This window comes from Lineus longissimus, chromosome 17, assembly GCF_910592395.1.
Source record: "Lineus longissimus chromosome 17, tnLinLong1.2, whole genome shotgun sequence".
NCBI lineage: Eukaryota > Metazoa > Nemertea > Pilidiophora > Heteronemertea > Lineidae > Lineus > Lineus longissimus.
This window is the reverse complement of record NC_088324.1, coordinates 12,953,941-12,979,252: the sequence shown is the minus strand read 5'-3', so window position 1 is coordinate 12,979,252 and position 25,312 is coordinate 12,953,941. Positions and strand designations below refer to the sequence as shown.

The window sequence follows — 25,312 nt, the reverse complement described above, 5'->3', positions numbered from 1 at the left end:
ATCGTAATCGGATGACGGCCATGACGGCGGACTCGTGGTGCGGGCGGTTTCTAAAGAGTGCCCCGGGTCTCTCCTATATACCTGACCCCCTGCAGTAATTCGCTCTCGGCTGATCTGTCCTTTAGTCTTAAGCGTGCTGCAGAAATCACCAGATCAGAAAAATCTCAGAAGAGTTATTGAGATGTTGGTCTATTCACAATGTGCAAAGTTGCGAAACTCATATGAAAACAATAGACTGACAGAAAGCTATTAAAAAGCTCATTGCACGTTGGTTGATTAAGAGTTGTCATCATAAAAAAAGATACAGAAAGAATGAAATCTTTCAAAGCGCACTGATGTGCTCCGTTAACTTTACTGTAAGCAAACGACGGAGGAAGAAGTGGCAGCTCATGTGTATACCCCCTTGGAAGATGAGGTCACTTTATCGGTTGATTTTGTGTCACTTATTCGGCTGTGTCATTTATTCGGGCGAAAGTCACCTCAGCATAGTACCACCCTCCTCGCATCATCCTTCGCGATACCTCATAAAGTGCGAAGCTGAGGCTATAGAACGGGCGAGAATACCGAAGCCACCAACACCGCATAACTAATGCCGCACCACGCCCATTGATCCTGCCACGTGCCTTATTGGTTCCCACTCCGTATTACTAACCGGGGAGACTGAATTTCTAATAGATTACGTGGTAAAGTCATATTCTTAATGTTTCTTTAAGGTTGATTCAGTGGGAATCGTTTTGGATATCTTTCGACGTATGTGTCATTGAGATTCGAAGGAAGGGAAGACAAAATAGATTTCTGTATCGATGAGAAGACTCTCTTGACGGAATAGGTAAGAATAAATAATACATGTCATCGCTGTCATTATGATGCGCCAAACAGTTTCTCTTCAAAGTCTTATTTGAACGCACTGTGTTGCATTTTCGAAAATGCCATTGAACGTGATTACTCTAAATCTGCAATATCTTCAACTGTAGGGTAACATTGCCTTCAGAAATATAGGTTTTCGACATTTTTTGCTACGAATCCATGAGGTATCAATAATGACTACGAATCTGCGATGGCACCTGCGTCTTACAGAAAAAAAATCCCAGGTCTGCTGATGACCAACCCACGAAACTCAGAATTAGTCATCCAGTGAATCATTTAGAGGAGGAATTGACATCCAAAGGGTTGATATCATTGGTTAGAAACTGACTTTTTGAGAATATCTGTCAAATCGTTCGCCGCCGATTTCTATGGTAGAGGTCTCCCTAATTAGCGGCTAATTAGTCTAAAAATCGATGAGGAAACCGCTGTGATGGGTAGGCGTATATAGAACTTGTAAGTTGTTGTGGGAAATGCACTGGGTAGCAGCAAACTCGACTGTGCTTAGACAAAGTTATAATTCATCAATGAGTTAAAATCACGATATTGCGCCTATTGAACTGTCACTGCAGGTTGGTCGCAGAGAACCCGTTGCACAGACTCAAATATGGCGCGCTTTATTCTTCCCTTCAAGCCGGAAAAAAGCCGGAAATATATCCAGTAATTAACACTTCCAGCATATCGATTGACTTCAGTTGTTCAATGCACAAAGCAAGGTAACTTGGAGCACGCTTTCAAAAGCCACGAGTTCGATTCGGATGCAACACAATACTCTAAATCACCGGGAAGCAAAAAAGAACATCTAAATTGGTTGCAGCCCTAATTATATTTAACAGACCTTTCCTGATTTAGCTGACGAGTAGCTTCCTTTGTTTAAAGTGGAACAAATTGGGACTCTGAAAATACCTGAGGTACTTACCCTGTCAGATATGACCGGGCTAAAAAGTGTCGGACTCTCTACCGGTACCCGCGCAGTTGATATCGGACTGTAATTTACAACTTTAATTTTACCACTTTAAGATCATAGACTTTAGAAACTTGGGGTATTCATATCAGCTTCCCAATAGCACACCCACGTCCTATCCCCTCTGAAAATTAATTGGAACCCCAAGACAGAGATCCAAGGGGAATCTCAGCACCTGTATACTAATAAGAAAACGTATGCCAAGAAACCGGTACCATGGACACCAAAAGAAGACCAGCTCTCTCATACTGTCTTGACAAAGGGACTAGATTGTCTCCTCGTGTCAAGCCAGGGTCACACGGATGTCCCTGGTGCGTTCTAAGGCGCGCACGACCCACGCGCGCGGCCAGTCTCCCCGAACAAGTGGCTCGGACCTGTGTGCCTGTTATTTTTCCCATGACTGTGATAGGAAGGGCGTTCCTTGGGGCATGGCGCATGCCGTCACTGCTGGACGCGCAGGCTTGTCATTGATCCGCCGTTAAGAATCGATAAAGCTGATTGGTTCACAGGGGATAAGCTGCTCCCTGAAACTATGGGAAGATGCTGCACGTGTAGATCAGCATAGATGCGATTTTAAGTGTCACGTTATTCAGTTGATCAGTCCGAAGGGACAATTTACAAAATACGGAAGAAATTGGCGACAAAGCAGACCATTTTAATTATTGGTAACACACGAGCTAAAAGAACCCGACGTATTGGATGTCAAGGATCCAAAAACCCACTCCTATCAATCGCGTTAATTGCAACCTAATCTGCTGCTGAAACTTAACCACACCATCGAATAACATCCGTCTCCTCTGTTTACCTGACCATTTTCCAATACAAACCCAAAGTATCTGATTCAACAAAGTGATCTCATTGTGTAGCCTTGAGGAGATAGGTAATACTCCTGGCACAGGGAGATCTAATTATATCATGGCGTTATCGATGACGATTTGTCAATAAATGTACAGTTTACTACGCTGTGTCATCAACATTTTAATGATTTTGATGAACCTATTACCTAACCAATGTTGATTTGCACGTTAGAAATTGCACTTGTCAACATAATAGTTCCAGTCCTTGATGCCATCCAACGTACATTGCAGTTTTGCCCCCCCCCCCCCCCACACACACATCGCTCCTTCTTCTTACCGAATCTCATCTCCCCTGCCAACAGGTTTTCTGTGCTCGGCTCGGCCTTATTTCAGGCCTGTTGATGCATTGGGCATCCATGCGGTTCCATTTGCTTTTCTTTGATTGACATCATGGTTTCATTGTTTCGGCTGGATCTAGAAACCTCTCTCCAGCAAGTGATGTTGTTGATTCTACATCCAGCGTAGAGAATCAGCCCCAGCATTCATAGTTTCAGTCTAATCTTAGCCTCAAGTGTCATCCGAGCCATATCCCCCATCTCTACCTAACACTCGAATGGTCCATACGTCTCACAAGTCGTGCTCTGAGAGCTGCCTGGCTCCTTCACAGTGAAAGAGACCGTGAAATGCATCGGTAATTAATACGATGACTTCGTGAAAGGAGCCCGGGGCCAGAGCTCAAGATACGTGACAGTCAACCCTACGCGAGCAATTGAGCACGGGGAACGTATTGCTGGGATGGGGCCGACTTTGAGAGGGTTCAGGTAGGCCATGTAGTGGGCTGGGGTAGAAGGAGCTTCCAAGCTCAGATCAGTGAGGAGAGTAACACTTTAAATGGTTCGAACATACAAAATGGAATCAATCCACTTAATGAATAACGAGAAATTGAGAAAAAAAGGAGAAAAATATAGCGGATTCATCGGGAGTCGAACCATTGACCACCTGATCCAAAGTCCACTGCTCAGATCACTGAGCCACCGGGCTTTCATGTCAGACTGGAGATTTTTCTTCGGGCCTCATTGAAATATGCAGATGAGCTGTCCAAGGCATCAAGGCACGCTATCCCCCTGACACATTTCAGGTCGTGGCCATATTGAAAATTCAGTCCGCGTCGCCTTTGGTCGCGCAGGTGGCAGAGTGATTGGCCGAAATAGTTCCAAAGTATCGTATATTTCGATATCTTGAGAGATATTTCTCAAGATATCGTATTGCGTATTGATATTGCTCAGTGATATAAACATGATGTTTGGAGGTGATAATAACGTTTGAATGGCCTTTTTGAAAACGCTTTTAGAATCGAGGTCAGCAAGGTCAAAAGAAATAGATAGTACCAAGTACCAATTTCTGACAATAGGGGGCTTTAACAAATAATTTGTTCATATGACAAGCTTTTTTTAGTTTGTATGGTGATTTAAGCAAGGAAATATGGAAACATACGTTTCAAGACGAAACAACGCCCTGGGGACACATGAGATCATTTCTCGAGCAAATCTGTGGCACATGCCAACTTTGGCATGATATAGCACCCGGCTAACTGGATCATTTGCCACCTGAGTTCCGCAGCATGACACAAATGGCGAGAACAAGATGACAAGGTGTTACATTATGGATAATGCATCGATCATCTCGCGGATGGGGCAAGCGCACCTGGGGACAGTTGGCGAGTCCCGAGGGAATATCAAAGTTAGAGATCGAACTGCTACACCATGAACCGTTTGTGACCCGACTCAGTAAATTTGTACAAGCTTCTTCCTCATACTCTCTCGATGATGTCACCTCAGGATCTGGGCATTGGACAAGTGCAGTTTGTGGGTCAGAAGAGAGCACCGAAGTACCATAGATCAAACTGCAGTACCACGAACTCAACACAATCAATTTGTGCACTATTCCTTCCTATGTTCTCTCGGTGTCACCTCCGGAGATATGAGAGCTAGTTGTGCACATGGGGGTAGTTGGAACTCCCGAGGGCGAGTGAACCTGTTCAAAATTCTACCTGTGACCCAACTCGATCGCTTGCGCAAAGTCCGTCCCCTCTATCTGTACAAGGAGACTCGTGAACGTGCCATAGTGTTCGTCCACAACGCCATTTGCAGGAGTTGCTGTGAAAGTACTCTTTGTGTCTTAGAAGGGTTGACCAGAAGAAATGACAAAATTACGGGAAAGAGCAATACACCGCAACTCCATTCTGTTTACAGAAATGAACCTATCTTATCAGGGGACGTCTCTTCTTTCTGCCTATCACTGAAGTCCAACAGCGTACTCGAGTTTACCGTGACTTAGGGAGATAAGTAAAACATTCTCAAACTTGATAAACTTGTTAGATATGGAAAGGTAACAAACATTTTGATAAACATAACTGCATCATGAGTGCATACATGTAGTCGATGTTGTTTAAAGACTAAAATATTCATGGTAATGCAGTTGCACAAGCAAACAGCACCAAATTGTAAATGATGATACTGTTGCACAGGTAATGCAGTTGCATAAGTATGAACACCAAATTGTCACTCATTGCAATGCTGTTGCACAAGCAAAAAAAACACCCACCAAGTTGTCAACGGCAAAGCATAGACTACCTCTAATACAGTATGTGATGTCTCCACGATCATTATACACATCGTTCCCAATTCCACATTCACTAGAGTCAGTTTTTCACAAAGCCACCGACTTCGTCGCAGCTCCCTAATTAGCATGATTTAGCCTTACGTCGATTTCGGCGGCGGTTTTAAGTCCTCATCAACTCTCGACATCAATATCTTTTGGGACTAGCGTGTGTGGTTGCTATAGAAACGGAGGCTTGTTTTACATAGGTCTGACAAAGTTCTCCTCATTAGTGCGTCCAGGGTTTTGAAAGGGAGCGCGTTTCATATTATGGATTCATAAGAGTATCCATATAATGATCTCATATCTTGCTGTGAATATTCATTCTACATCGTCAAAGGTTAAAGTCTGAAAGAAAGTTAGTTGAAAGATGCAGTACTTAAGTTTGTTATCAGAACTTCCCAAAATATTAACAATATTGTGTGCACTTACTACGCTACTAGGCCCAACCTAACCTTCCCGGTGTAAAGAAAGGACTACTCTCAAAAATATTCTGTGTATATTTTGTCTTAAAGTTCATTTGTCTAACATCGTAATCGGTCATGAGCCAGAAGCACATATCCAGAATTCTATCGGTGTAGCGAAGTTCTTACCTAAATATTCGGTTTGATCTTGTCATTTCAAATATATGTGATACCAAGCATAGATTAAAAGATGATACAAATCTCCCTTCCATTTTCTCTTCGTAGGTCACGTCATTCAGTGGATTATCTGCAGCCATCCCGTCGCGAAGGGGCAACTCCTATTCAAGGTGAAAACTCTACATGAAGTCACTGCTCTATTTTGATTGGCCGATTGGGAGACTGAAGCGAGAGAAGGGTCAGGTAGGCAGGCGACATCCTTTTCAAATGTGGTAGTGCTTATAATGTACGGCGTGAGTTTATAGCAGGCGTCATACGCAATTTTTAAGAGCGTGGGGCGATTTGATATGATTTGCTTCGAGGTAAGATGACAATATGGCGGCCAGACCGGCCATCTTGAATATGGGCTCGGCCTTGTCAGGAATCGAGGGTGTACAATAATCTGAGCGGGGTAATAGATACACAGATTGTGGGATCTGGGCTCAACTCTGTGTGGGATTATGACCCGGTGTTGGCAATTCGGCCGATGAAGTTGCTGATATCAAATTGTTAAAAATGATAGTGAGATAGAAACCTTACAATCAGTTATAATTGCTCTTAAACGGTCGGTTATGGTGGCGAAGAATCCTTACAAAGGCGTTTAGGTTAATGATCAGTCGTTATCACACTTGCCCCAGCGACTTCGACTGCGTTGATGAGGGTTTTTATCTATGGAGTCATCACGGAACTACACTATGATACTCGTGATGCGATGACACGGGTTCTTCGCCAGCAGCACTCCTCTTTCGTAAGGAGATGTTCTCCTCGTAGTATTCCAATGCGGGACGAGCTCTTCGTCAGCAATCCACTTCTTCGTCGTCTTCTGCTTTAACATCATCCGTAAACGCGATGCAGTTTTCAATTTCCTCTTGTTCTTTTGTCGTTCTCGGGTCGATTGGTTTAACAAAACATCTTCCCTAGGATTTGATGAAGAAGTAAAAAAGTTTTATCATAGTTAATCAATTGCTGCACTGATAAAAACTTCCCGAGAGCCATATAAAACCATTGAAGAATAGTTGCGCCATCGTTGAGTTTATTATTAAATGTTCCATCCGTCTCTGGCCTGTATCATATGATATGGCCGACCATTCATGACTCCGCCGCAGTGTCCAATGAGGCATGATGGACATCGGTTCAAAAGAAGTACATGTACCCATAAGACAATCATAACAGAATCAAACAGCCCAATCGATAGACGCCGGCACTATTGTTGTGCACGTGTCCGATAATTACACTCATCACGCGGCCGAAAGACACCCGGCATCAAAAACAATAACTCCTGGACACATATCGAAAAAAAAACCCTGAGAAAAATATATCCATTTCTAAAGAAAATTACATCGTTTTGTGCGACTGTCAAGGTGCGACAAGTCATTTTGTGATAAACAATGCAATACAAAAGAATGGGTTGCGTCGACTGGGTTTTCCGCTACGGAGAGGGCGTAACTTGAATCTTCTTTCAGGGGTAGCGACGGGACAGGTTGTTTTGTCTTAAACAGGACAACCCAGAGACAATCTTATCAATAGGACTGTATAATTTGTAAATTTTTCTTTTTTTTAGTCTCGGGGCGCAAAATTTCATATCGTAACAGTCAGGGGTCAGACAGGTCTTTTTATCAAAGACAATACCGCTTAAAAATAATGCGTACCGGGTTGAATTGGAAGATACAAGCAGTCACTTCCATGACCATTTCAACTAAGTTTGTGATGCAATGGCCCTATATCGCATGCACAAAGATGTACAGGGGATGCTGGAGCATTTCGGCGATACAACTAAAGGTAGACTCCTGTCTCATAGGGTCGATTCTCATGAAACTTCACCGACAATCGCGTCCATTGTTCTAAGATGGTCACCCTCGGGGCTGCACGTGCAACAACGTGAGATCTCGTGCGTTCGAGACAAATTACGAATGGCGGAACTGGTAATTGAGTGGATTGGCTTTCTACTGATATTACACGTTTCGTCCCAGGCATGCCATGTCTTTTGATGGATGTCAGTTGTAAGGGGTGGGCAGCACGAAATTGTATTTAACACTTTAGAACGTGTTCGACATTTCCGGATATTCTATGAGGAAATGCACGCAAATTGACTTAATAATTTCAGCCATGCGACGATGTTCAATACTTGACTTGCCAAACTCAGCTCGACGCCGAACTGCAGCGCCACTCGCGGACAAAGATAAAACAACTCGACATTTTTTTCACCGGTTTTCTCGCTGCGCATGCGTACCAGCGTCATCTTTTGTTGATTTCCGCTGGTACGCATGCGCAGCGAGAAAACCGGTGAAAAAAATGTCGAGTTGTTCTATCTTTGTCCGCGAGTGGCGCTGCAGTTCGGCGTCGAGCTGAGTTTGGCAAGTCAAGTATTCGGGTCTGACAATAGAGGGATTGAAACACCAGTAGGCTTATCCTATTGGATATCACACTAATGACGTCATACACAAACAATCAATTTCGCCATGTTGAAACAGCGAACCATACCTAAAAGCCTTGCACACTGTCTTGTACACTATACGCGTGGTGTTTGTCGTCGATTACTCTGTCATCAACAACAGGTTTTCGTCTTCTTCTTCTGTATTCGCTGGTGTAACTGACAGACCCACATTCTATTCCGGAGAAAAAATTGTTAGATACTGAATTCTACGTCCCTGAAACTCACAAAGTAAACATGTCTATCAACAGAACGTGCAACCGGGGTGTACAAAACAACGGCATGTACCAGATTCTGAAAATGATAGTCGCGTCTTGAGACCAAGAACCCCAGGGGAATTGTGGCCATCATGCCATATCCCCTTTCAACCACTATCATATTAGCTAATAAATTTTGCGTTTTATTTCAAGATTTCCTCAAATTTATAGCATATCATCTTCCGTTTCTATGGCGACACTCTGAATCTTAGCAACGAGAAGCAATTGAGAGAATGTTTTACGTTTGTTGGGTTTTATATGTGAAGTACACATAGGTGTAAGGAGAGGTACGAGAAGGGAGTCACAAGTTATACACAATTATTTCAAAGGACAGCTAAGCAACTAACGAAAGTCAGTTTTCCTTTTCTTAAAAAAGATGAAATATTAAAAAAGGATTCTTGCCTACTTTTATAAAGGACTGATCACATTGTCTTTCGTCTCAAGAAAGCGAAATATCTTATCAATAAATACTACAAAGGCCAGATCGCTACCAAAGACGATAAGTTTTATCCATACCTTTGATGCTGAGAACTCGTAAATGTCAGGTCATTGGAATATGACCTCACAGATTAGATTACGCGATTTTGCTGGAGGTCAAAGCATCCCACAATGCCCCCGGTGTACTATATATCGCGGGTCAAAGCATCTTGTAATGGAGACGATGTAACAGATCTGTGTACGAAACGGTGTGATATCTCGCAGTGCATTTGGGTGATTATCATCATAAAAACGTATATATAATGAGAACCAATTTGCCAGAACAATTGACGCATTTCTGTTCTGTTTTTCTCTCCCAGTTTTTTATGCATATGTATATGTATGGTCTATCATTACGTAGTAAGAATATTGGTTGACTATCAACTCGGCGGATTTGACAGAAAAACTCATTATTTCACCTTCAGATCGAGCTTGTTAGCTGGTCTAGGCGATATTGGCGATGTTGTCAAAGCCATAGAAAGCGCTGCTAATTGGGTCTATTCTGCCATTTGAACAGCACCCCACCAGAGAGGGACCGCTACAATGTAACGGTGAAAATATTACAGGGGTTCGGGAATGTGTTCTGTCATAATTCATTAAACGTTGGTTTGGTTTAGATAGTGACTAGAGGCAGAGGAAAAGGGAGACTAAATTAGTTAGAACCAATAAATGTCGAAATCTGAGAATGTGAGAAGTTTCACTTGATGTTCCAGGGCGGGGGAGTCGGGCCGATCTGTTGAAAAGCACTTTCAAGATCCACTTTTGCTTGTCATTCAATGCGAATACTGATCTTGAGAATAAATAGTTCACATACGTAGACACGTGCCTTTGAAAAGTCGCCAGTACCGTACTCCCGCCACTTTATAACGTGTGTCATCGACAACCAAAAACTCATGACGTTCAAGTTTTTTTTTTCTGAAGTTCATGTAACGTCAATAGTTTTTTTTCTTGTTTGGACTGAAGAGTTATTTAGTGACCGTCCCACACCTTGTCACCGGAGACGAGGCGGCGGCCATTTTTAACATGGCGTGCATTTCTCGCGCGAAAGACAACATACCAAACGAAACCAGATCCTGCTCAACAGAATACTAAAACAATCCCGCTGTCTGTTTCAACAGAAAGATGGCTAGGAATTTAAGTAGATTTGTATGGAAAATGAACAGTAATGCTTCTTAATGTCCCACTTGAGATGTTCAATCTAGGAGTGCTTCCTGGTAGGGAGGTCGCCCAAATAATACCATTCTGTCTCAAGTCAAGTGTGTGAAAACCTCTTGGAATCCTAAGCATCACCACCATCGGGCAAACTCGCTCACTATCAAAATATGCTATCAAAATACCACTGAATGCACACATGAAGAACAAGTGGTATAACGGGGATAGTGGTTCGACTTCAGAGCGGATACAATCCCCCAAATTCTGGCCCACAGTGGGCATCTTCCAATGTCCTCATTGAAAAGCCGGCTTTGTAGAAGCGACACGGGTAAGAATGGCACGTTTCAAATCCCGCATACAGCCAAAGTAGTCTTGTATTTATTTAATTACTTCCACGTGGTATTATTTTCATGATAAATAATTTAGATAATACAAATCAAAAAGCAGAGATTTCGTATAATTTTCGCTTTTTGTTGGCTGTTTGTCGCAAACCGTTTCTGGGTCAAGTAATTCCGGACAATGCCGAATGCAGCTCTCGGTACGTTGGGTATAATTTGAGGATCCGCAGGCCGGATAGTCGGTCACCCGATTGGTCTCCTTGATCGAATTTCGAATGGAAAATGAGCATTATCAGGAATATTGAGCACCATGAATACAAGGTGCGGAAACTGAACTGACTTTTGGTGAATAAGTGTCACTTTGAAGTTAATATCAATGGTTTATAGATATTTATCTAATTGTTCTCATTACTAATTGCCTTGTTGCTGGTGACAATCATATAAACCGAGTTGACGGGTCATATTTCTTTGTTTTTGAGCCCCCCCCCCCCCCACACACACTTCTGGATATCATATCCATCCAGTGGAGATCAGTAATTCCCAGTAAGGAAACTGAGAAGTGCGTTTGCGAGTGATATTGAAGAACACCTGATTCCAAAGAACAGATGTTTTATTCTGCTCACCATAAAAAAGTATGAACACATTCCACCGATACAAGCATGTGTATCTGTGTACCTGCATGACGAGATTGGGATGCTGTCCCCGATTTTAGACACTTCAGCATTTTCAAGAGGAGCACCATTCGTCTTCCGGCTTCTGATCAAAACAAAATCAAATGCAAAGTCCCATCACTGAATTATTTAAGCTAAATTATTTCAATTGAAATGTGTTCACCGCAACATTTACCGTCAACATACTTTATTTGCTTGTCTAAATTGATTTCTCTGCATGAGAGTCATTGAGATTTGTCAAGTGAGGCCAAATGGATTTCAAGACGGAAACATGTTGTCTGTGATGATTTATTAATACGTTTCCGATTGGTTCAATTTTCCATATATTACCTGCAATATTTTTTGCACAATGTCAACAATTTGTCTTGAGCATTTATCAATGTAGTTGTTACAGGAAGATGGATATGTTATCTGTGTGCGTGAGCAAAAATTGCGAATCGGAAAGTTTGGCGCACACGACGGATGTTGCAAGTGACGTCTGCCTGATCATTATCAAGCTTCCGGCGGAAGGCGGGAAAGTCGGGAGTGAATATTATTGCGGTTTTTATTTATCAGAAATATGAAATAATGTGATTGGGGATGGTTGTGTGAGTAGCGTTGAACCCACTCCATCTCAGTACACAAGCCGCGAGACACTTAAATTTGTCATAGCTTTACCATTTAGGACCATCCATATTAGATGAGATATCTGTATGATTCATTATGCTAGGCGAATTATATGATCGTGATGAGTACGGAGCTTTTGCTCTTTTGTCAGAGAAACCATCGGTTTTTTTCATGCCGTCGCTTATGAACCGACGATGCGAGTCAGTTTTAGATATTGTCGCTAGATGGCACGACTTCGAAAGGACAATTAAAGTATGGAATATACGTGCATGTTTTCTTGGTATTTCTTGCTCGCATGCACGTATGTCATATCAGATGCTCGTGTCCAGATGACTCTCCTTCATTTTTCCCAAGATTCTTACTTCCTGGCGGAGAGTAGCACGAGCAGGCCACGCGGGCCAAGAGTGGCCACTCGAGGCGTGCAAGAGAGGAGATAAAATGCCGGAGGTGCGGGCCAAAATACTTCCTGGGTTAAAATGCGTAACACGATCCAGGACTATCCATCCCTTGTCCATGATCTAGCTAGCTAACACTAAGAAGGGGTGTAAAGTGAACTAGCTCTTAGCTCTTGTATGGCCAGGGTCCTAAGTAAAAGATGCATAATTGGACTATTGTGCAATCATGGGCGTGGTCAGTTGCTATTGAGTAACTTGAGTTTTTCCATTTTAGTCAAACGGCTCCAGATTGATATACAGTACAACTTTTAACCTGGAAATTGTAAAAAGCTCTTTTAATGAGGCCCTTGCCTTGTCGAAACAACTTCGATCAGTCTTCTGGGTCTAGTTAATTTCCAGGTACAAGTATCAAAAGCGTTCGATCATGGCACGGGTTATTAGGAGTGGATCTCAAGTTACGGACCAGCTACAACTTGTGTCGAGACTCCCACAGGCGCATTGTGTGTTTACCATATAAACAAAGTCAAAAGCAGGGCGAATTCTGATATAAAAAGCCAAGTACTACTTCAGGTATCGAGTCCTTTGCCAGACCAATTCAGAGGAAGCGTGCCCAAGCTTACTCAAAACATCGAGCAGTTTCCAAATGACAATAGATCCAGTTGACATATCTTGTGGGCTTACCCATGAAAACTGGAGAATACTACATGTTTCAGTTGATGAGGGTTCCTTCATCAGATTTCAACCTAAGTATACCCGGGAATTCGGCATGAATACAGTATTCTAGCCATGGTTGCTGTAAATGGGTGAAACAGTCACACCATTCGGCGCCAATATTAAGAATGTACAAATAGAAACATTTTTCTAACATTGTTGATAAGTACTTCAGAAGCCATGGCTTTGAGGACCGTTCCTTTCCCTGAAACGTGGCCGATGAACTTTAAGTAGCGCGTCCGCCCATGTCCCACAATGCCCGAGTCTCGAGTGCGGAGTGGCAATGTTTTCATTGAGGGAAAACGTCATTTTGCTGTCAACCTCGTCCACGTGATGAATTGAGGGATTCTGGCGAGGTCTTCAGTACAAAATAACATCTTCTGTTGTTTTTCTTCACTTTTTTGATTTTTTCCAAACCTTTTCCTCTTCTATTGTTTCTGTATAGAGGAGACACGAATGAGTGGCCGTATCTTAGCTGTGTTTAATGGTATAAGAGTGGACCTGGTAGGCCTACTTCCAACTGACGCCCCTGTATATGCATTGCCATTGGACATTTCTGCAATTGATAAGTTGCTTTTTTGCCTACCGATTCAAACTGCAATACTGACCATCCTTGTCGGTGGTATAATGAAAAAGTCTTTAAAGGATGGCCGGAGAAGCGAACATTAACCCCTGATTTCCTCAGGATGTTAACGGATTGGAAACATTATCTTCTTCTTCTTTTCTTTTTCTTTTTCTTTTTCTTCTTTCTCTTTGAACATTGAAAGGAACAGTTTTAACGCACTTTGAACATTTATATCAAATGCACTCACTACAAATTAGATAATGGGAATATCATCGAAAACCAGCACAGTATCAAAACGTTTCCTAACGCATACGACAAAGTGGCGACGAGGTTTTATTCTTCGCTCCGCCCAGGCGTAAGCTCCGCCTGCGCGTTTAGAATGAATGCGTTTTATATCGAGTCCATGGCGGATCAGTGTTTAGTCTGCTCACAGAACTCGTGTAGTAGGATTGTTTGAGCCTTCACAAAGGAATATTAAATATCAAACACCGAAAAGTAGGAAGTGGATGACGACTGTCAAACGTGTGTGCGCATTTTGACGGACTCACGTTTCGTATTCGGTGTTCAGGTTCGGAGACTTGGAACACTGGTGTTCGAATGACTTTGTTAACCTTCTGATGTTATTTTGTCTAAAGGATATTTGACAGTTTGTCTATCAGGTCGACATTCTTGTTGACATTGGACTCCAACACTCTGCTGATCAGTGGAACACTGCATTTCAGTGTTCGGACTTTGACCAATCAACACTTAGAAACACTAGTGTTCGAGTTGTCAATCGGAGATATCATTTTCTGCGGGTAATAACATAAGCGGGGTCAAAACTAGTCAGTTTTTGGCTAGGGGTAATTGGATATAACTTACGTTGGACCATAGCATCACGGTGTTGGGACTAGAGACTTGGACGTTAGCGGATAACTCCGCGTTTGGAGCAGATATGGTCGAAAAGACCATGATGTCCTTGTGCGAGAGGGGAGTGGACGGGGCGGCGCAGCCCGACACCATCGAATGTCAAGGAAGGACTATTCATCTCTCACCGGTAAGTATACGGGATACTGCGTGGTCAGCTACGGCAATAGATGATTATTGTAGGAGGACACCAGTTGGTCACGCGCGAGCGTCGCTGTCTGTCTATCTCTGGTAACCACACTATCAGGACCTGATGCGGTCTAATCATCAGTATTTTTCGCTGGTGCATACACAGACCCGGTGTTACATTTTTTTAATTTTCGTTTCTGAGTGTTTCCTTCAATTTTTTAGGAGCGCTGAAAGATAGATTGACCAGTTTTTCTGTATTTAAACTGTGAGTTTAGCTGAGTCTTTAGCTGAAAAACTTTGTAAGGTGAAGTGACCAATGTGCGGAAAGAGTATTGATGGATTCTGCATGAATCATGCCCGGGAACAGAAGCTGACACAGTCATGCTGAGTGGTTGTCACCTGGTAATCCTAGCGCGAGCTGCAACAGTTTCATTTCGGTCCGGATACCGCGAGTTTGAGGCGAGGAGAAAGATTGTAGCAGTTTCTGCACTGTGACCACAAACCATGGTGTTTAGTTGTGATATTGCGCACGAATACCGCCCAAAGTTATCGGAATATGCTCAGTTCTCTTGTTCTCCTCTTATGTTGTCCAATAATAACGAATTTGATTGCATACATTTCGTCTGCATCTAATAGGACCGGTTGACTCTTTCTTGACAGACGACATATCTGGAAAAACATGAGCAATCCGTTCTAGGAAGCAACAACAGGCTGTCACTTGCGGTTGGAAAATTCATTTTCAGATCAACGTGTTTTTACTCATTTGCTTAGACCGAAAAATACACGTATCACTAATGATTCCGAAGGCGATAATTGATTAAGTTATTCGTGAATTTTCAGCTACATTTACCACCCATGCCTTTGTCTTTCTTTCTCTCTCTGAAGTTCTTGTTCTGCAATCTATTGTATTCAAAGACAATAGGAAAACTGCTTGTACATATCATCGAGCTCTGGTTTTTCAAACGAGAACCTAAAACTCAAAAACTCAAAAACATAAAATCTAATTATTTAGCCTGGTACAGCGTGCTCTATGGATGCAATGTTTACATTAATGAAGAGCGTACGCGACCATACGCCACAGGATCAAACTACATGCACCATTAAATTAAATCAACATGCACTTAGGGTTATTTTTCAGCGAAATCGACAGGGGAATTTTCAGAGTCAGTCAGGCAAGAACTTTCAACACGCTTTTCGCGATAGGCACACCTCTTTGTAGAAATATGTTGCTTAACCCTCTTGGTACGGAGAATATTGATAAAGACCATGCATTTCTCACCAACAATGGTAAAATAAAATCGAGATTGCCATAAAGAATTAATCAGCAATTACAAACTCTGTAATGACTGCTGACTCATTTCCTTGAACACCTTGGAAATGTCGCCGATAAAAAGGGTTTTCATCTTTCGGCGGGCAAAATGTCCACCACCAACTCCTTCGATAACTGTTAATATATAACGCATGCACAATCCTGTCATGAGCGTTCTCGTAACAGGTGCCGTAGATACCACTTGTCGCCTTTCATGACAATATGACATGATTCAGAGTAGACGTCAAGGACCCTTCTATGGCTAAAGTATTCATTCCACAGCATCCTATCACACCTGTTGTCTGTGTAAGTGTTTGAGTAAGGGAACGCCGGCTGTTCACTCACGAGCCGTGATGGCGTAGCAAATCGAATCCCTCAGCCTCATGAGGACGAAACATATGCGACGAAATATTTTGTCTTCCAGTTTCCAGTGAACTCACTCTTTCTGTTTTATTGGAGTACGGAGGGCTTGAGAAACCCAACCTAAAATACGTTGAGCACATTTCTTCAATGAAAAATGAATTCATGGGTTTCTTGTAATGACTAAACATCGTGTAAAATATTTATATTGAGAAAAGTAGTTCATCGCAAAAATAATTCTTACTGTTCACGGTGTACGTACATGTACATGTATGTTGTAACATGGACATGATTCTTGAAAGTTCTAGAGGCACTTTTCCCTCTCCACCGCCTTAACGCTATCGATCACCATAGGTCAGCAATGGCTGTTAATTACAAAAGAAGAACGTCTATTCAAAAAGATATGTTTAAGAAGATTTTTGTTCCCAATAAAGTCAGTCGGCTAAGTGCATCATAATCAATCGCCCTTCCTTTATCCTCCACATGTTAAGGCCTGTTCAAAAGTTCAGATTGATATCTTACCAGGTAATTTCAACTTAATTACCAGTAACACATTGATTGATTGCAGCTGAAACCAATCAGTGGTATTGGTTTCAATATAAACATGACTTTGACATGAGGAAATAGGCCTAAACGCGATATTTCTTGAGGGCCTAACAACCAACGTACATGTATCGATATCTTGTTGATGACCTTGGTATTGGGTCAATAAGGTTTTAGATTCATCTTGTTGTAGCATTGCATTGTTTTGAGCACGATTTCTTAAAATATTTACAGAAAATCATAATCTATGCGAAAGCCACTCAAAATATTGAATTTGAAAGCATGTTGCAATGAGACATGCAACATTTTGCAAAATTTTACCTCGCGCTAAAAATTCAAATATTAACCTATTGGGTGGCAATTTTTCCATTTTTTCTCCGATTTAGAATCTATAGAAGATCTCATGGGCGTTCCAAATTCCTTACCACACCGAAATCTTAGACCGTTCACACGCCAAACAACAGGAAAAAAATCTGTTATGAATCTCAGCGTTGATCGCCTGGTCATCACGCCCAGTTATTTGCAAGTTTTCCTGATAATCGCTTGTTAGATTTTCTAAAGTTATGAACACTCAATTAGGCACAGGCACCAAATGCCCGCAGCAAAACTAACCCCGCATTTATCCTGTAACCCATATTTTTTTCCAAACTACTTGACTGCAAAAGCCCCCATTGTTGAACATTTCAACAAACGCTTAATATTTCATTATTCAGTTGTTTTGGTAATTCCCATTTGTTGTGGATCGCTTGGCCGCCATTGTGCTCTTGCCTCCCAGTTAGCCATTTTGTTACGCGCATGCGCTCTTGTGACGGTTGCATTCGATGGACGGCGTGAAACCCATCCCCACTTCATGAAAAGATCTGCTGCATCCAAACGACGCTGAATCGGGAATTACCATCTAAGGGTTTCTGGTTCTAGAGAAATGTTGTTGTCATAAAAATAAACATAAAGCATTGGTCATAAAAAGAAGCTGCCAAACTAATAAACTTAAAGCATAGGTCATAAAAAGAAGCTGCCAAACTAATAAACATAAAGCATAGGTCATACAAAGAAGCTGCCAAACTAATAAACACAAAGCATTGGTCATAAAAAGAAGCTGCCAAACTAATAAACATAAAGCATAGGTCATAAAAAGAAGCTGCCAAACTAATAAACATAAAGCATAGGTCATAAAAAGAAGCTGCCAACCTAATAAACATAAAGCATAGGTCATAAAAAGAAGCTGCCAAACTAATGAACACAAAGCATAGGTCATAAAAAGAAGCTGCCAAACTAATAAACATAAAGCATAGGTCATAAAAAGAAGTTGCCAAACTAATGAACACAAAGCATAGGTCATAAAAAGAAGCTGCAAAACTAATAAACATAGAGCATTAATCGTAATAAGAAGCATCGGGCATAAAAGAAGTCAAATCTTCCAGACTAGATCCAGATTTCCAATCTCTGAAGGCATTAGACCATTTGATATAAACATTATTCTTATGGATGTACTTGTTTAAACATATGGCCACAGGAAAACATGTCTACCATTTCTGAGCATGATATCTCGAACATGATTCATGTATACAGAACTCTTTTCAAAACATATAAATACTGAACATTTGCTCCTGAGGTTTAGGGGTGTAGAAGGTTGCCAGGCTAGAGTCACTGTTGGGCCCTGTCACGGTTTGCTGGGCACAATTTGATACATTTGTTCACATTTGTAGTATTTCGTGCTTGAATCGCCTCAAACTGGCTCCCCGCTGCCACCTAGAATACAAGAATTTAACCGCAGGCCAGTGAAGTGTCGATATATTTTGCATTCAAGTCCCCCGAGTCTCAATGCGATGTTTGAGGTTTGGTGTCTGGATATGATTTGTTATGTCTCGAAATTTGGCCGGAGGAAGAGGGCCAGTCCCGTCGCCTCTATTTGGAAGAACGCTGATTGAATTGAATTGATTTGAATTGAAAACTGATAAAAATCCATAACCGCAGGCCAGATCTAGAGCTGTGTTGGAAAACATTGCCTTCAAGTCACAAGTCTTAGTTTGGTGCTTGGAATTTCGGATATGAATATGATTTTGAGAGACATGGACGCCAAGTGTGCTTGTCACCTTGATACTCCGTCAGCTGGTCAGCACGGTCAGGCATTGTTGCATTGCATTGCCTCGAGGCGGATTACCATCAAATCACCATGATTCCTACCCGCGGCATCGCCGCAGTTTAGCAAAATTTGAGATTTACGCTATTTCTTTGGGCGTGCTTCAGTCTATTTTTCTCACGGACTGCTATAGAAGTCCCTGGTAATCTGTGGTGAAAATTGTCAGAAGATAACATCAAACTCGAGACACCGGTGGCGAAAGTCTCAGTGAAAAGTGTCGAAGATTTCTCAGAAGTTTAATCGCTGATAACATCTTTTAAAGACGGTTCCCTATCAAAACGTCATCATGAATCGCCGGTGCGTGTCACTGGCTATTAGCACCACAATACAGCAATTTTGCGACGACAGTAGATTATCAGATAGCTAATCTGATCATGTTTCCGAAGAAAAGGAACGTGATTTCTCCCCAGTGTACGACGAAGGGAATATATAGTGCTGTTGGCTAGTGCGTGTGGCCGGAGCTGAGCGTATGAGGTTTTTAGGCGACGCGACGGGGACCGACAGGACCGAAGATAGGCACTGCGGACTGTAGACGCCCGGTTGTCTGTGGAACATTGCTGACACAGAGACGGCAAGATCTGGTGATGCCGAGGCATTGTTAGGTCTTGAAAATAACGGGCGTTTTAGATGAACTGCGTGATAGCTAGAAGTATTTGTTGACTACTGAGTGTCTTTCGATTGCGTCGTTTGACCGGAAGCTTGGCCAACCCCTGATAGTTAAAGTACTTCCGGTTATTACGTAACCGTTAAAATAGAAATTCCCAGTTTTCTCAACCACATTTTGTTTGCCCAAAATCATCTTCCTGATCCATATTTTCAACACATGAAGCATACTAGCAATGGCATATCTCTTTCACTGGTAACCCGAACAGGATATTTCTCGATTCTGACTGATATTTTGATGCCATTCCTATTTTGCAGGCCATGCCGATTAAGCCCGAAGAATTCCATAGTTTCATACAGGACGGGCCCCATCAATTCACGGTAAGTGACATTCACTCCAATGAAGCAACGACAACTTCCCGACGACAATAAGATTTCTGATCGTTTCCAGTCTGAGCAAGTCCTATAACCTATCCATTATACACCCAGTCACATTTTCTCGGCGATTACTTGCCCGAATTCTTGAATTAGTGTTATCCGAGAAACCTATGCATAACGTCTTGGTTCTTCGGTGGCCATGTGATAAAACGGTTGAAAAACTCAAATTGGTGATGTCACTCTAAAATGCGAATACATGTACCTATAGCATTTTCTGGACGTATTCCAAAGAAGTACATATTGTATTGCATACATGTACATATGTATTTGCAGAACTGGTTACCGTATCTTTCGCCTTCCTTACAGACCATGCCAATAAACCTTGAAGACAACCCCAGCATATGCGCCGGGTGCTCAGGAAAGATCGTGGACCGCTATTACCTCCTCGCTGTGGACAAGCAGTGGCACACCCAGTGTCTCAAATGCTCCGAATGCGAACTGAGGCTCGACGCGGACTTGACGTGTTTTGCCAAGGATGGGCATATTTACTGTAAAGAAGACTATTATAGGTAAGTTGAGTATATTTCGTTGTAACGGCCATACTGGAAAATCGAAACGAACCTGTCACTAAAGAGTTAAACAGCGTTAGTATTTATAGTTATCACTGCGAAATAACACAACAACAGGTCCCTCTGAATCTGATCGTATAGGCTTCATTTGCCTCAACCTGTTGCACGGAGTTGAACCTTACTTTGTTGACATACAATCTTTATGAAAAGTGAGGTTTTGACAGGAGCACGCCGCCGCCAGGTTGCGCCCGTCACTCACGGCCCGCGCGGAATACAACCTCAAGTCGTTGGTGCGAGTATCGCTCACCTCGACAGCTGACGGAAGCTAAACAAACACTATCCTGTTCGGAAAGCGCTGGAAAGCCAGCATGGGACCGCCGAGAAACCGATCAACTAAACCCAAAAACCCAAAGTGATGGCTATGAAGTCTGACTTCGGACCTTTGCACTTGAAATAGAATTTTACAGCGTTGCTAATAAAATAAGGCTAAAAGGTTTAAAGGAGGCAATAGACAGAGGATAGGGTGTAAAATTGGCGGTATTCAGGTCCCAGGTGACTAGTGAGCACAGTTGCGGCAAAGGTTGTGGTTGATCCAGCTGTAAGTAAATTCGTCATACTCTGAGATAGGAGAAACCCCTATCGGCGACTCTGTGAAAGTTAATCTGACTTTCCGTGCCCCCGACTAGTCTCCCGTTAACACTCAATGGGTGATATGAATAAAGACTAGCAAATGCTTTTATCTAAAACTCCATGTACATTTACACTTGGCCTTTCTGTACAAAATTGAAGTAAAAGCATTTGCTAGTCTTTATTCATATCACCCAATGGATGATGTACAAGTTAGAGCTGACACTGGTGGACTAAAAGTTAGTGGTAACACGAGTAGTGGCCATTGAGGTGGTCGTTGAGCCTGTTTTCTCCATTGATGACATAGCAAGAAATCAAGGCAGGCGAAGCCCAAACGACATACGTTTGCAACAAATTAACTAACTATTGCCTGTATAATGTACAAAGCAAACATATCGTCCTCGGCAACAATCCAGGCCATGTTTCCCAAACTTGTTGAAAATGTCTAACACATATCATAAAGCTATGGTGTGAAGTTCAAAGTTTGAAGGGCTGACTACAAGTTCTGTCAAGTTGTATAAAACACAGCAGGGTATCATCAGAGTCATGCTTCGCCGAATTCCAGTCAAACACAGACAATCCCTTCCACATCTGTCACAATTTTTCATTTTCAATATCAAGACGAAGAACACAATTCCATTCTGTTAAGCTTGTAATCGAATTGTTCAAAGCATGTTTCGACCTTTTCAAGTCTTGAATACGAGATATTACTGAATGGAAATTAGACCGATATTGCATTAAAGAGATCTGTGAAACTGTCTTAAGTTAAGAACCAGCAATTCATTGGCATATGTTAAGAGTAACACTGAGTTTCATAGAGCCTTTCGTTTCGACTCCGATAGACCTTTTTGTGTGTTTAAATACTCGGTCATCTCAAGTGCCAAACGGCGTCAGAGTGCCAGATAACGTTTTGCCGGTTTTGTCCCAGGATAAATTAACTTAATCAAGCTTTATATCCCGCTTTGACCCGATGACATATTAGTTTTAACCTATTCATTGAAATGTCTCCCAAAAAAATTCATGCGATTTCGAATGTGTTCCTAATAATATAATATCCAGCCGGATAAAAGAAACATGTTTTCAACAAATCTTCTTTGATACGATTTATGGTTAGCAGTTTATGTTGCGAACCTCAGGTTTAACCCTTTATTACTCTGACCGTACGTACATGTATGAGCTACATGTATTGAAAATGAAGTAAAAAAGTTATTTCCCGAAGAACATTGAAAAATAGAAGTCATGTACAATGTATATGTATTGCCTTAAATGTTTTTACCGTAAGTTTTTACCATTATAGGTACATGTATTTCATCTGTAAAAACGTTCCTTACCATGACAGGACGTATCGTTTATGCGTATAGATACATATATGTTTTTACGCAAGTGAAGCCAGATTGGCCAGACGCACTGGAAAAAGTTAGTTTCGGGTGAATCCAACAACATTTGTTTTACAATAACAGTCTGTCAATCACTCGTCGTCAGCTTACTATTTTGTTTCATCACCTGTATTTTGAGGCATACCAGGCCTTGGTTTTATTGGAAGGCCTACACGTACCAAGTACAGTGTTAACCCTCACAAAATGATACGAACTCACCCCATAGCCAATTGAATCATTTTCTGTTGAGTTGCTTCAGTCAAAAAAATTGTCGATCTATTCCCATGCTGGAATGCTTGACTTTCGATCTGGTGGTCACGGCTTCGACTCCCCGTGAGTCCACTTCATTTGTCTCTTTTTTTCTCTTCATTTTGTTGTTATTTATTCATTCATGTACAACAACTATACAATGTGAAATTTAAAATCGACAAAACACTAAAATTATATTTCGCCCAAAGAAATGATCTTGAAGTGTCTCTTTATTTCTCATTCAAAATTCCTTCGAGTACGAAATGCATTGTTTTCGGAAATGTCCTCGAGTATTGTTCAACTGATTTGCATTGGGCTGGAGTTGCGTGTTATTCCCGCTGCTCTGTGAAGACCCCCTGTAACATCGTATTCTCAAATCACATCTGTCCTCAACTACGTCCCGTCTTTTCGTGCGGCCGCATAAGTGCAGCGGTAATTGGTAAATCAATTTGTGATGTTTGGTCTGGTTAATGTTTCCTGTAAGGTCTTACGATGAAATGCATGATTCAGTTATTGTGATTTTGTGCATTAATGAGTTAAGAGATGATTAATAAAAAAATGATGATCAAATTCGTTAAAAATGGCAGAATGCTTGTTACGGAGCACGAATCCGCCAATAAGCTAAGAACCGAATTCCTTCTTTCTTGACGTATTATGTATTCGGAAACATTACCGGGCGGTAACATATAATTTTCTGTAAAGTTATTGCATAGATAACTTCTAACGACACTGATCTAAAAGCTGTTTGTTTGACATACATTAGGTTTTTTTGCCCCTAACCTCGCAGTTAAAAGTCTTCATACCTAGCCCAATACACGGTCTATTGTCTTTGAACAAAGCCCGCTCGCACTCAGGTCAAAATTCCCATTGCTCTATTGTTTCTTACCAAAATCGACCACCCGAAACGGCCTTCATGAGGGTCGATAATAAACGTAATGTAAATATACGTAATGTAAACAGAATTTTCAACAGTCTTGACGCTCATCTTGAGACCTTCAGCGAAAAAAAACCGATGCTGGTCTTCATCAACGCCCTTTCATGATCTACACATAAATACATTCCATCTGAAGGTCACGGGAAAAATCTCGATCTCGACAAAATGAAGAGTAACACCACACGTATCTTCATGAGGTCTAAGAATCTCATGAAGATGTACATACGTATACATGTACATGATGTGCGTGTAGAGTCGTCTCACTTGCCATCTGGTAACATTTGCTCCAAATAAATGGGAATAAAAACCCAGTCAAACACACCTATTGCTAAGAAAAACATGGAGTTCTATATTCACTTCCTGATGAGGGTAAAAACATCATCATGCACTGCGATGTCGGGTGTTCCATTGACGGATTTAGCATGTTGAAGTTGGCATGCACAGCTTGCTCAACAAGTGGCGTATTTTGTTAGGCTTGGCCCAGACGGAACGAAATCACAAAGTGTCGAGAGAAAATAGGTAAATATTATGTTTTATTCCTGTAACCGTTTTACTGGAGGCAAAGGTGCGTTGGACAGTACAGCAGTACATCACTGAAATCTAACCGCTGATCGGGACCCGGGATCTAGAGATGATGCTTCGCTAAAGTTGCCTTATGGTCAATGTTTGCTCGGCATTCGACCATTTAAAAAAAATGTACAAATCTTAAAAGTTAGGACATCCGATTCCGCGAAAACTCTTGGCATAGTAGGCATAAAGAAACAGGTGTTCTCATGAAATTTGAAAAACAGTTTTATTTTCTCAGGCACTCTTATAATGTAAAATTTATCTCGAATTCAAGGACAAACACTGTTTTAAAAGAACAATATGACATTTACAGCAAAACAATACTGGTTACATGACTCCTGCTATTTGAGATATGTCATCTCTTTCAATGTAAACAATGGGATGACCCTGATGAGCGAGAACCTGTGAAGGGCAATGGACCACCTCGAACCCAAAACACGCTTCAACAAACAAGCTAAATGATGCTCATTGGCGCTGTTCATTTTTGGAGATCGTACAATTTTCCTGTCAGACGAGAGTTAGATAAAGAAAAACACGGCGAAAATTGATGTAATTCGTGTAATTTTCAATCCCCGCCATTCACGATGTCTGCTAAGCAGCCATTAAGATATCGAGTTTCCATTCACTGCCGAGTTGACACTCGTGACATTCGACTCTCTGATTGTAGGAGAGTTACCTCATCCTGACATTTGCAATGGCGGCGATGCTGTTGATTGCTATGTAATTGGATATCGTTTAATTTTATGATTTGGGCGATCAGGGAGACTATAGAGCAGTCTCCGCCTTAATTACAAATGAAAGTGTAATGATTACAGAGTCGGTGGCAGGGTGACCTCACTTTCTCTGACTCCTGTTCCGGGGTAACGGCGTTTGAACGCGTTGACCACCTGTTCGCTGTGGGTCACCCACAGACCAAACACTGGTCATTTGCGATGACATGACAGTGTGAATCCTTAGTGTACATACGGGGAAAGCTGAAATAGGGCCTACTTTTGCCGTAAACATCAGAATAAACTCAGGTCATCGGAAGTCGAATCTCAGTACATGTATTCCCACTTTTTTTTTTTTGGACGAATGTGTTACTCATGAGCTCTTCCAAGAACATGTTTTAAGTTT

General features: G+C 41.8%; 1 protein-coding gene across 4 annotated transcripts in view; it reads left to right on the top strand.

Moving 5' to 3' along the window:
- The first annotated feature begins 694 nt into the window (after window positions 1–694).
- Window positions 695–25,312, top strand: part of LOC135501190 (LIM/homeobox protein Lhx9-like) — a 45,312-nt gene continuing 20,694 nt past the window's right edge. The window contains exons 1-4 of one of the 4 annotated variants that reach the window (XM_064793110.1): window positions 695–829; window positions 5,973–6,107; window positions 19,815–19,877; window positions 20,241–20,443. In XM_064793110.1, coding sequence (XP_064649180.1) covers window positions 6,048–6,107; window positions 19,815–19,877; window positions 20,241–20,443 — 326 coding nt within the window. In that variant the 5' untranslated portion in view covers window positions 695–829; window positions 5,973–6,047. Of the gene's footprint in view, window positions 830–5,972; window positions 6,108–13,942; window positions 14,543–19,814; window positions 19,878–20,207; window positions 20,444–25,312 lie in introns of those variants that run through there. The other 3 variants (XM_064793109.1, XM_064793107.1, XM_064793106.1) reach the window with 3 other exon arrangements.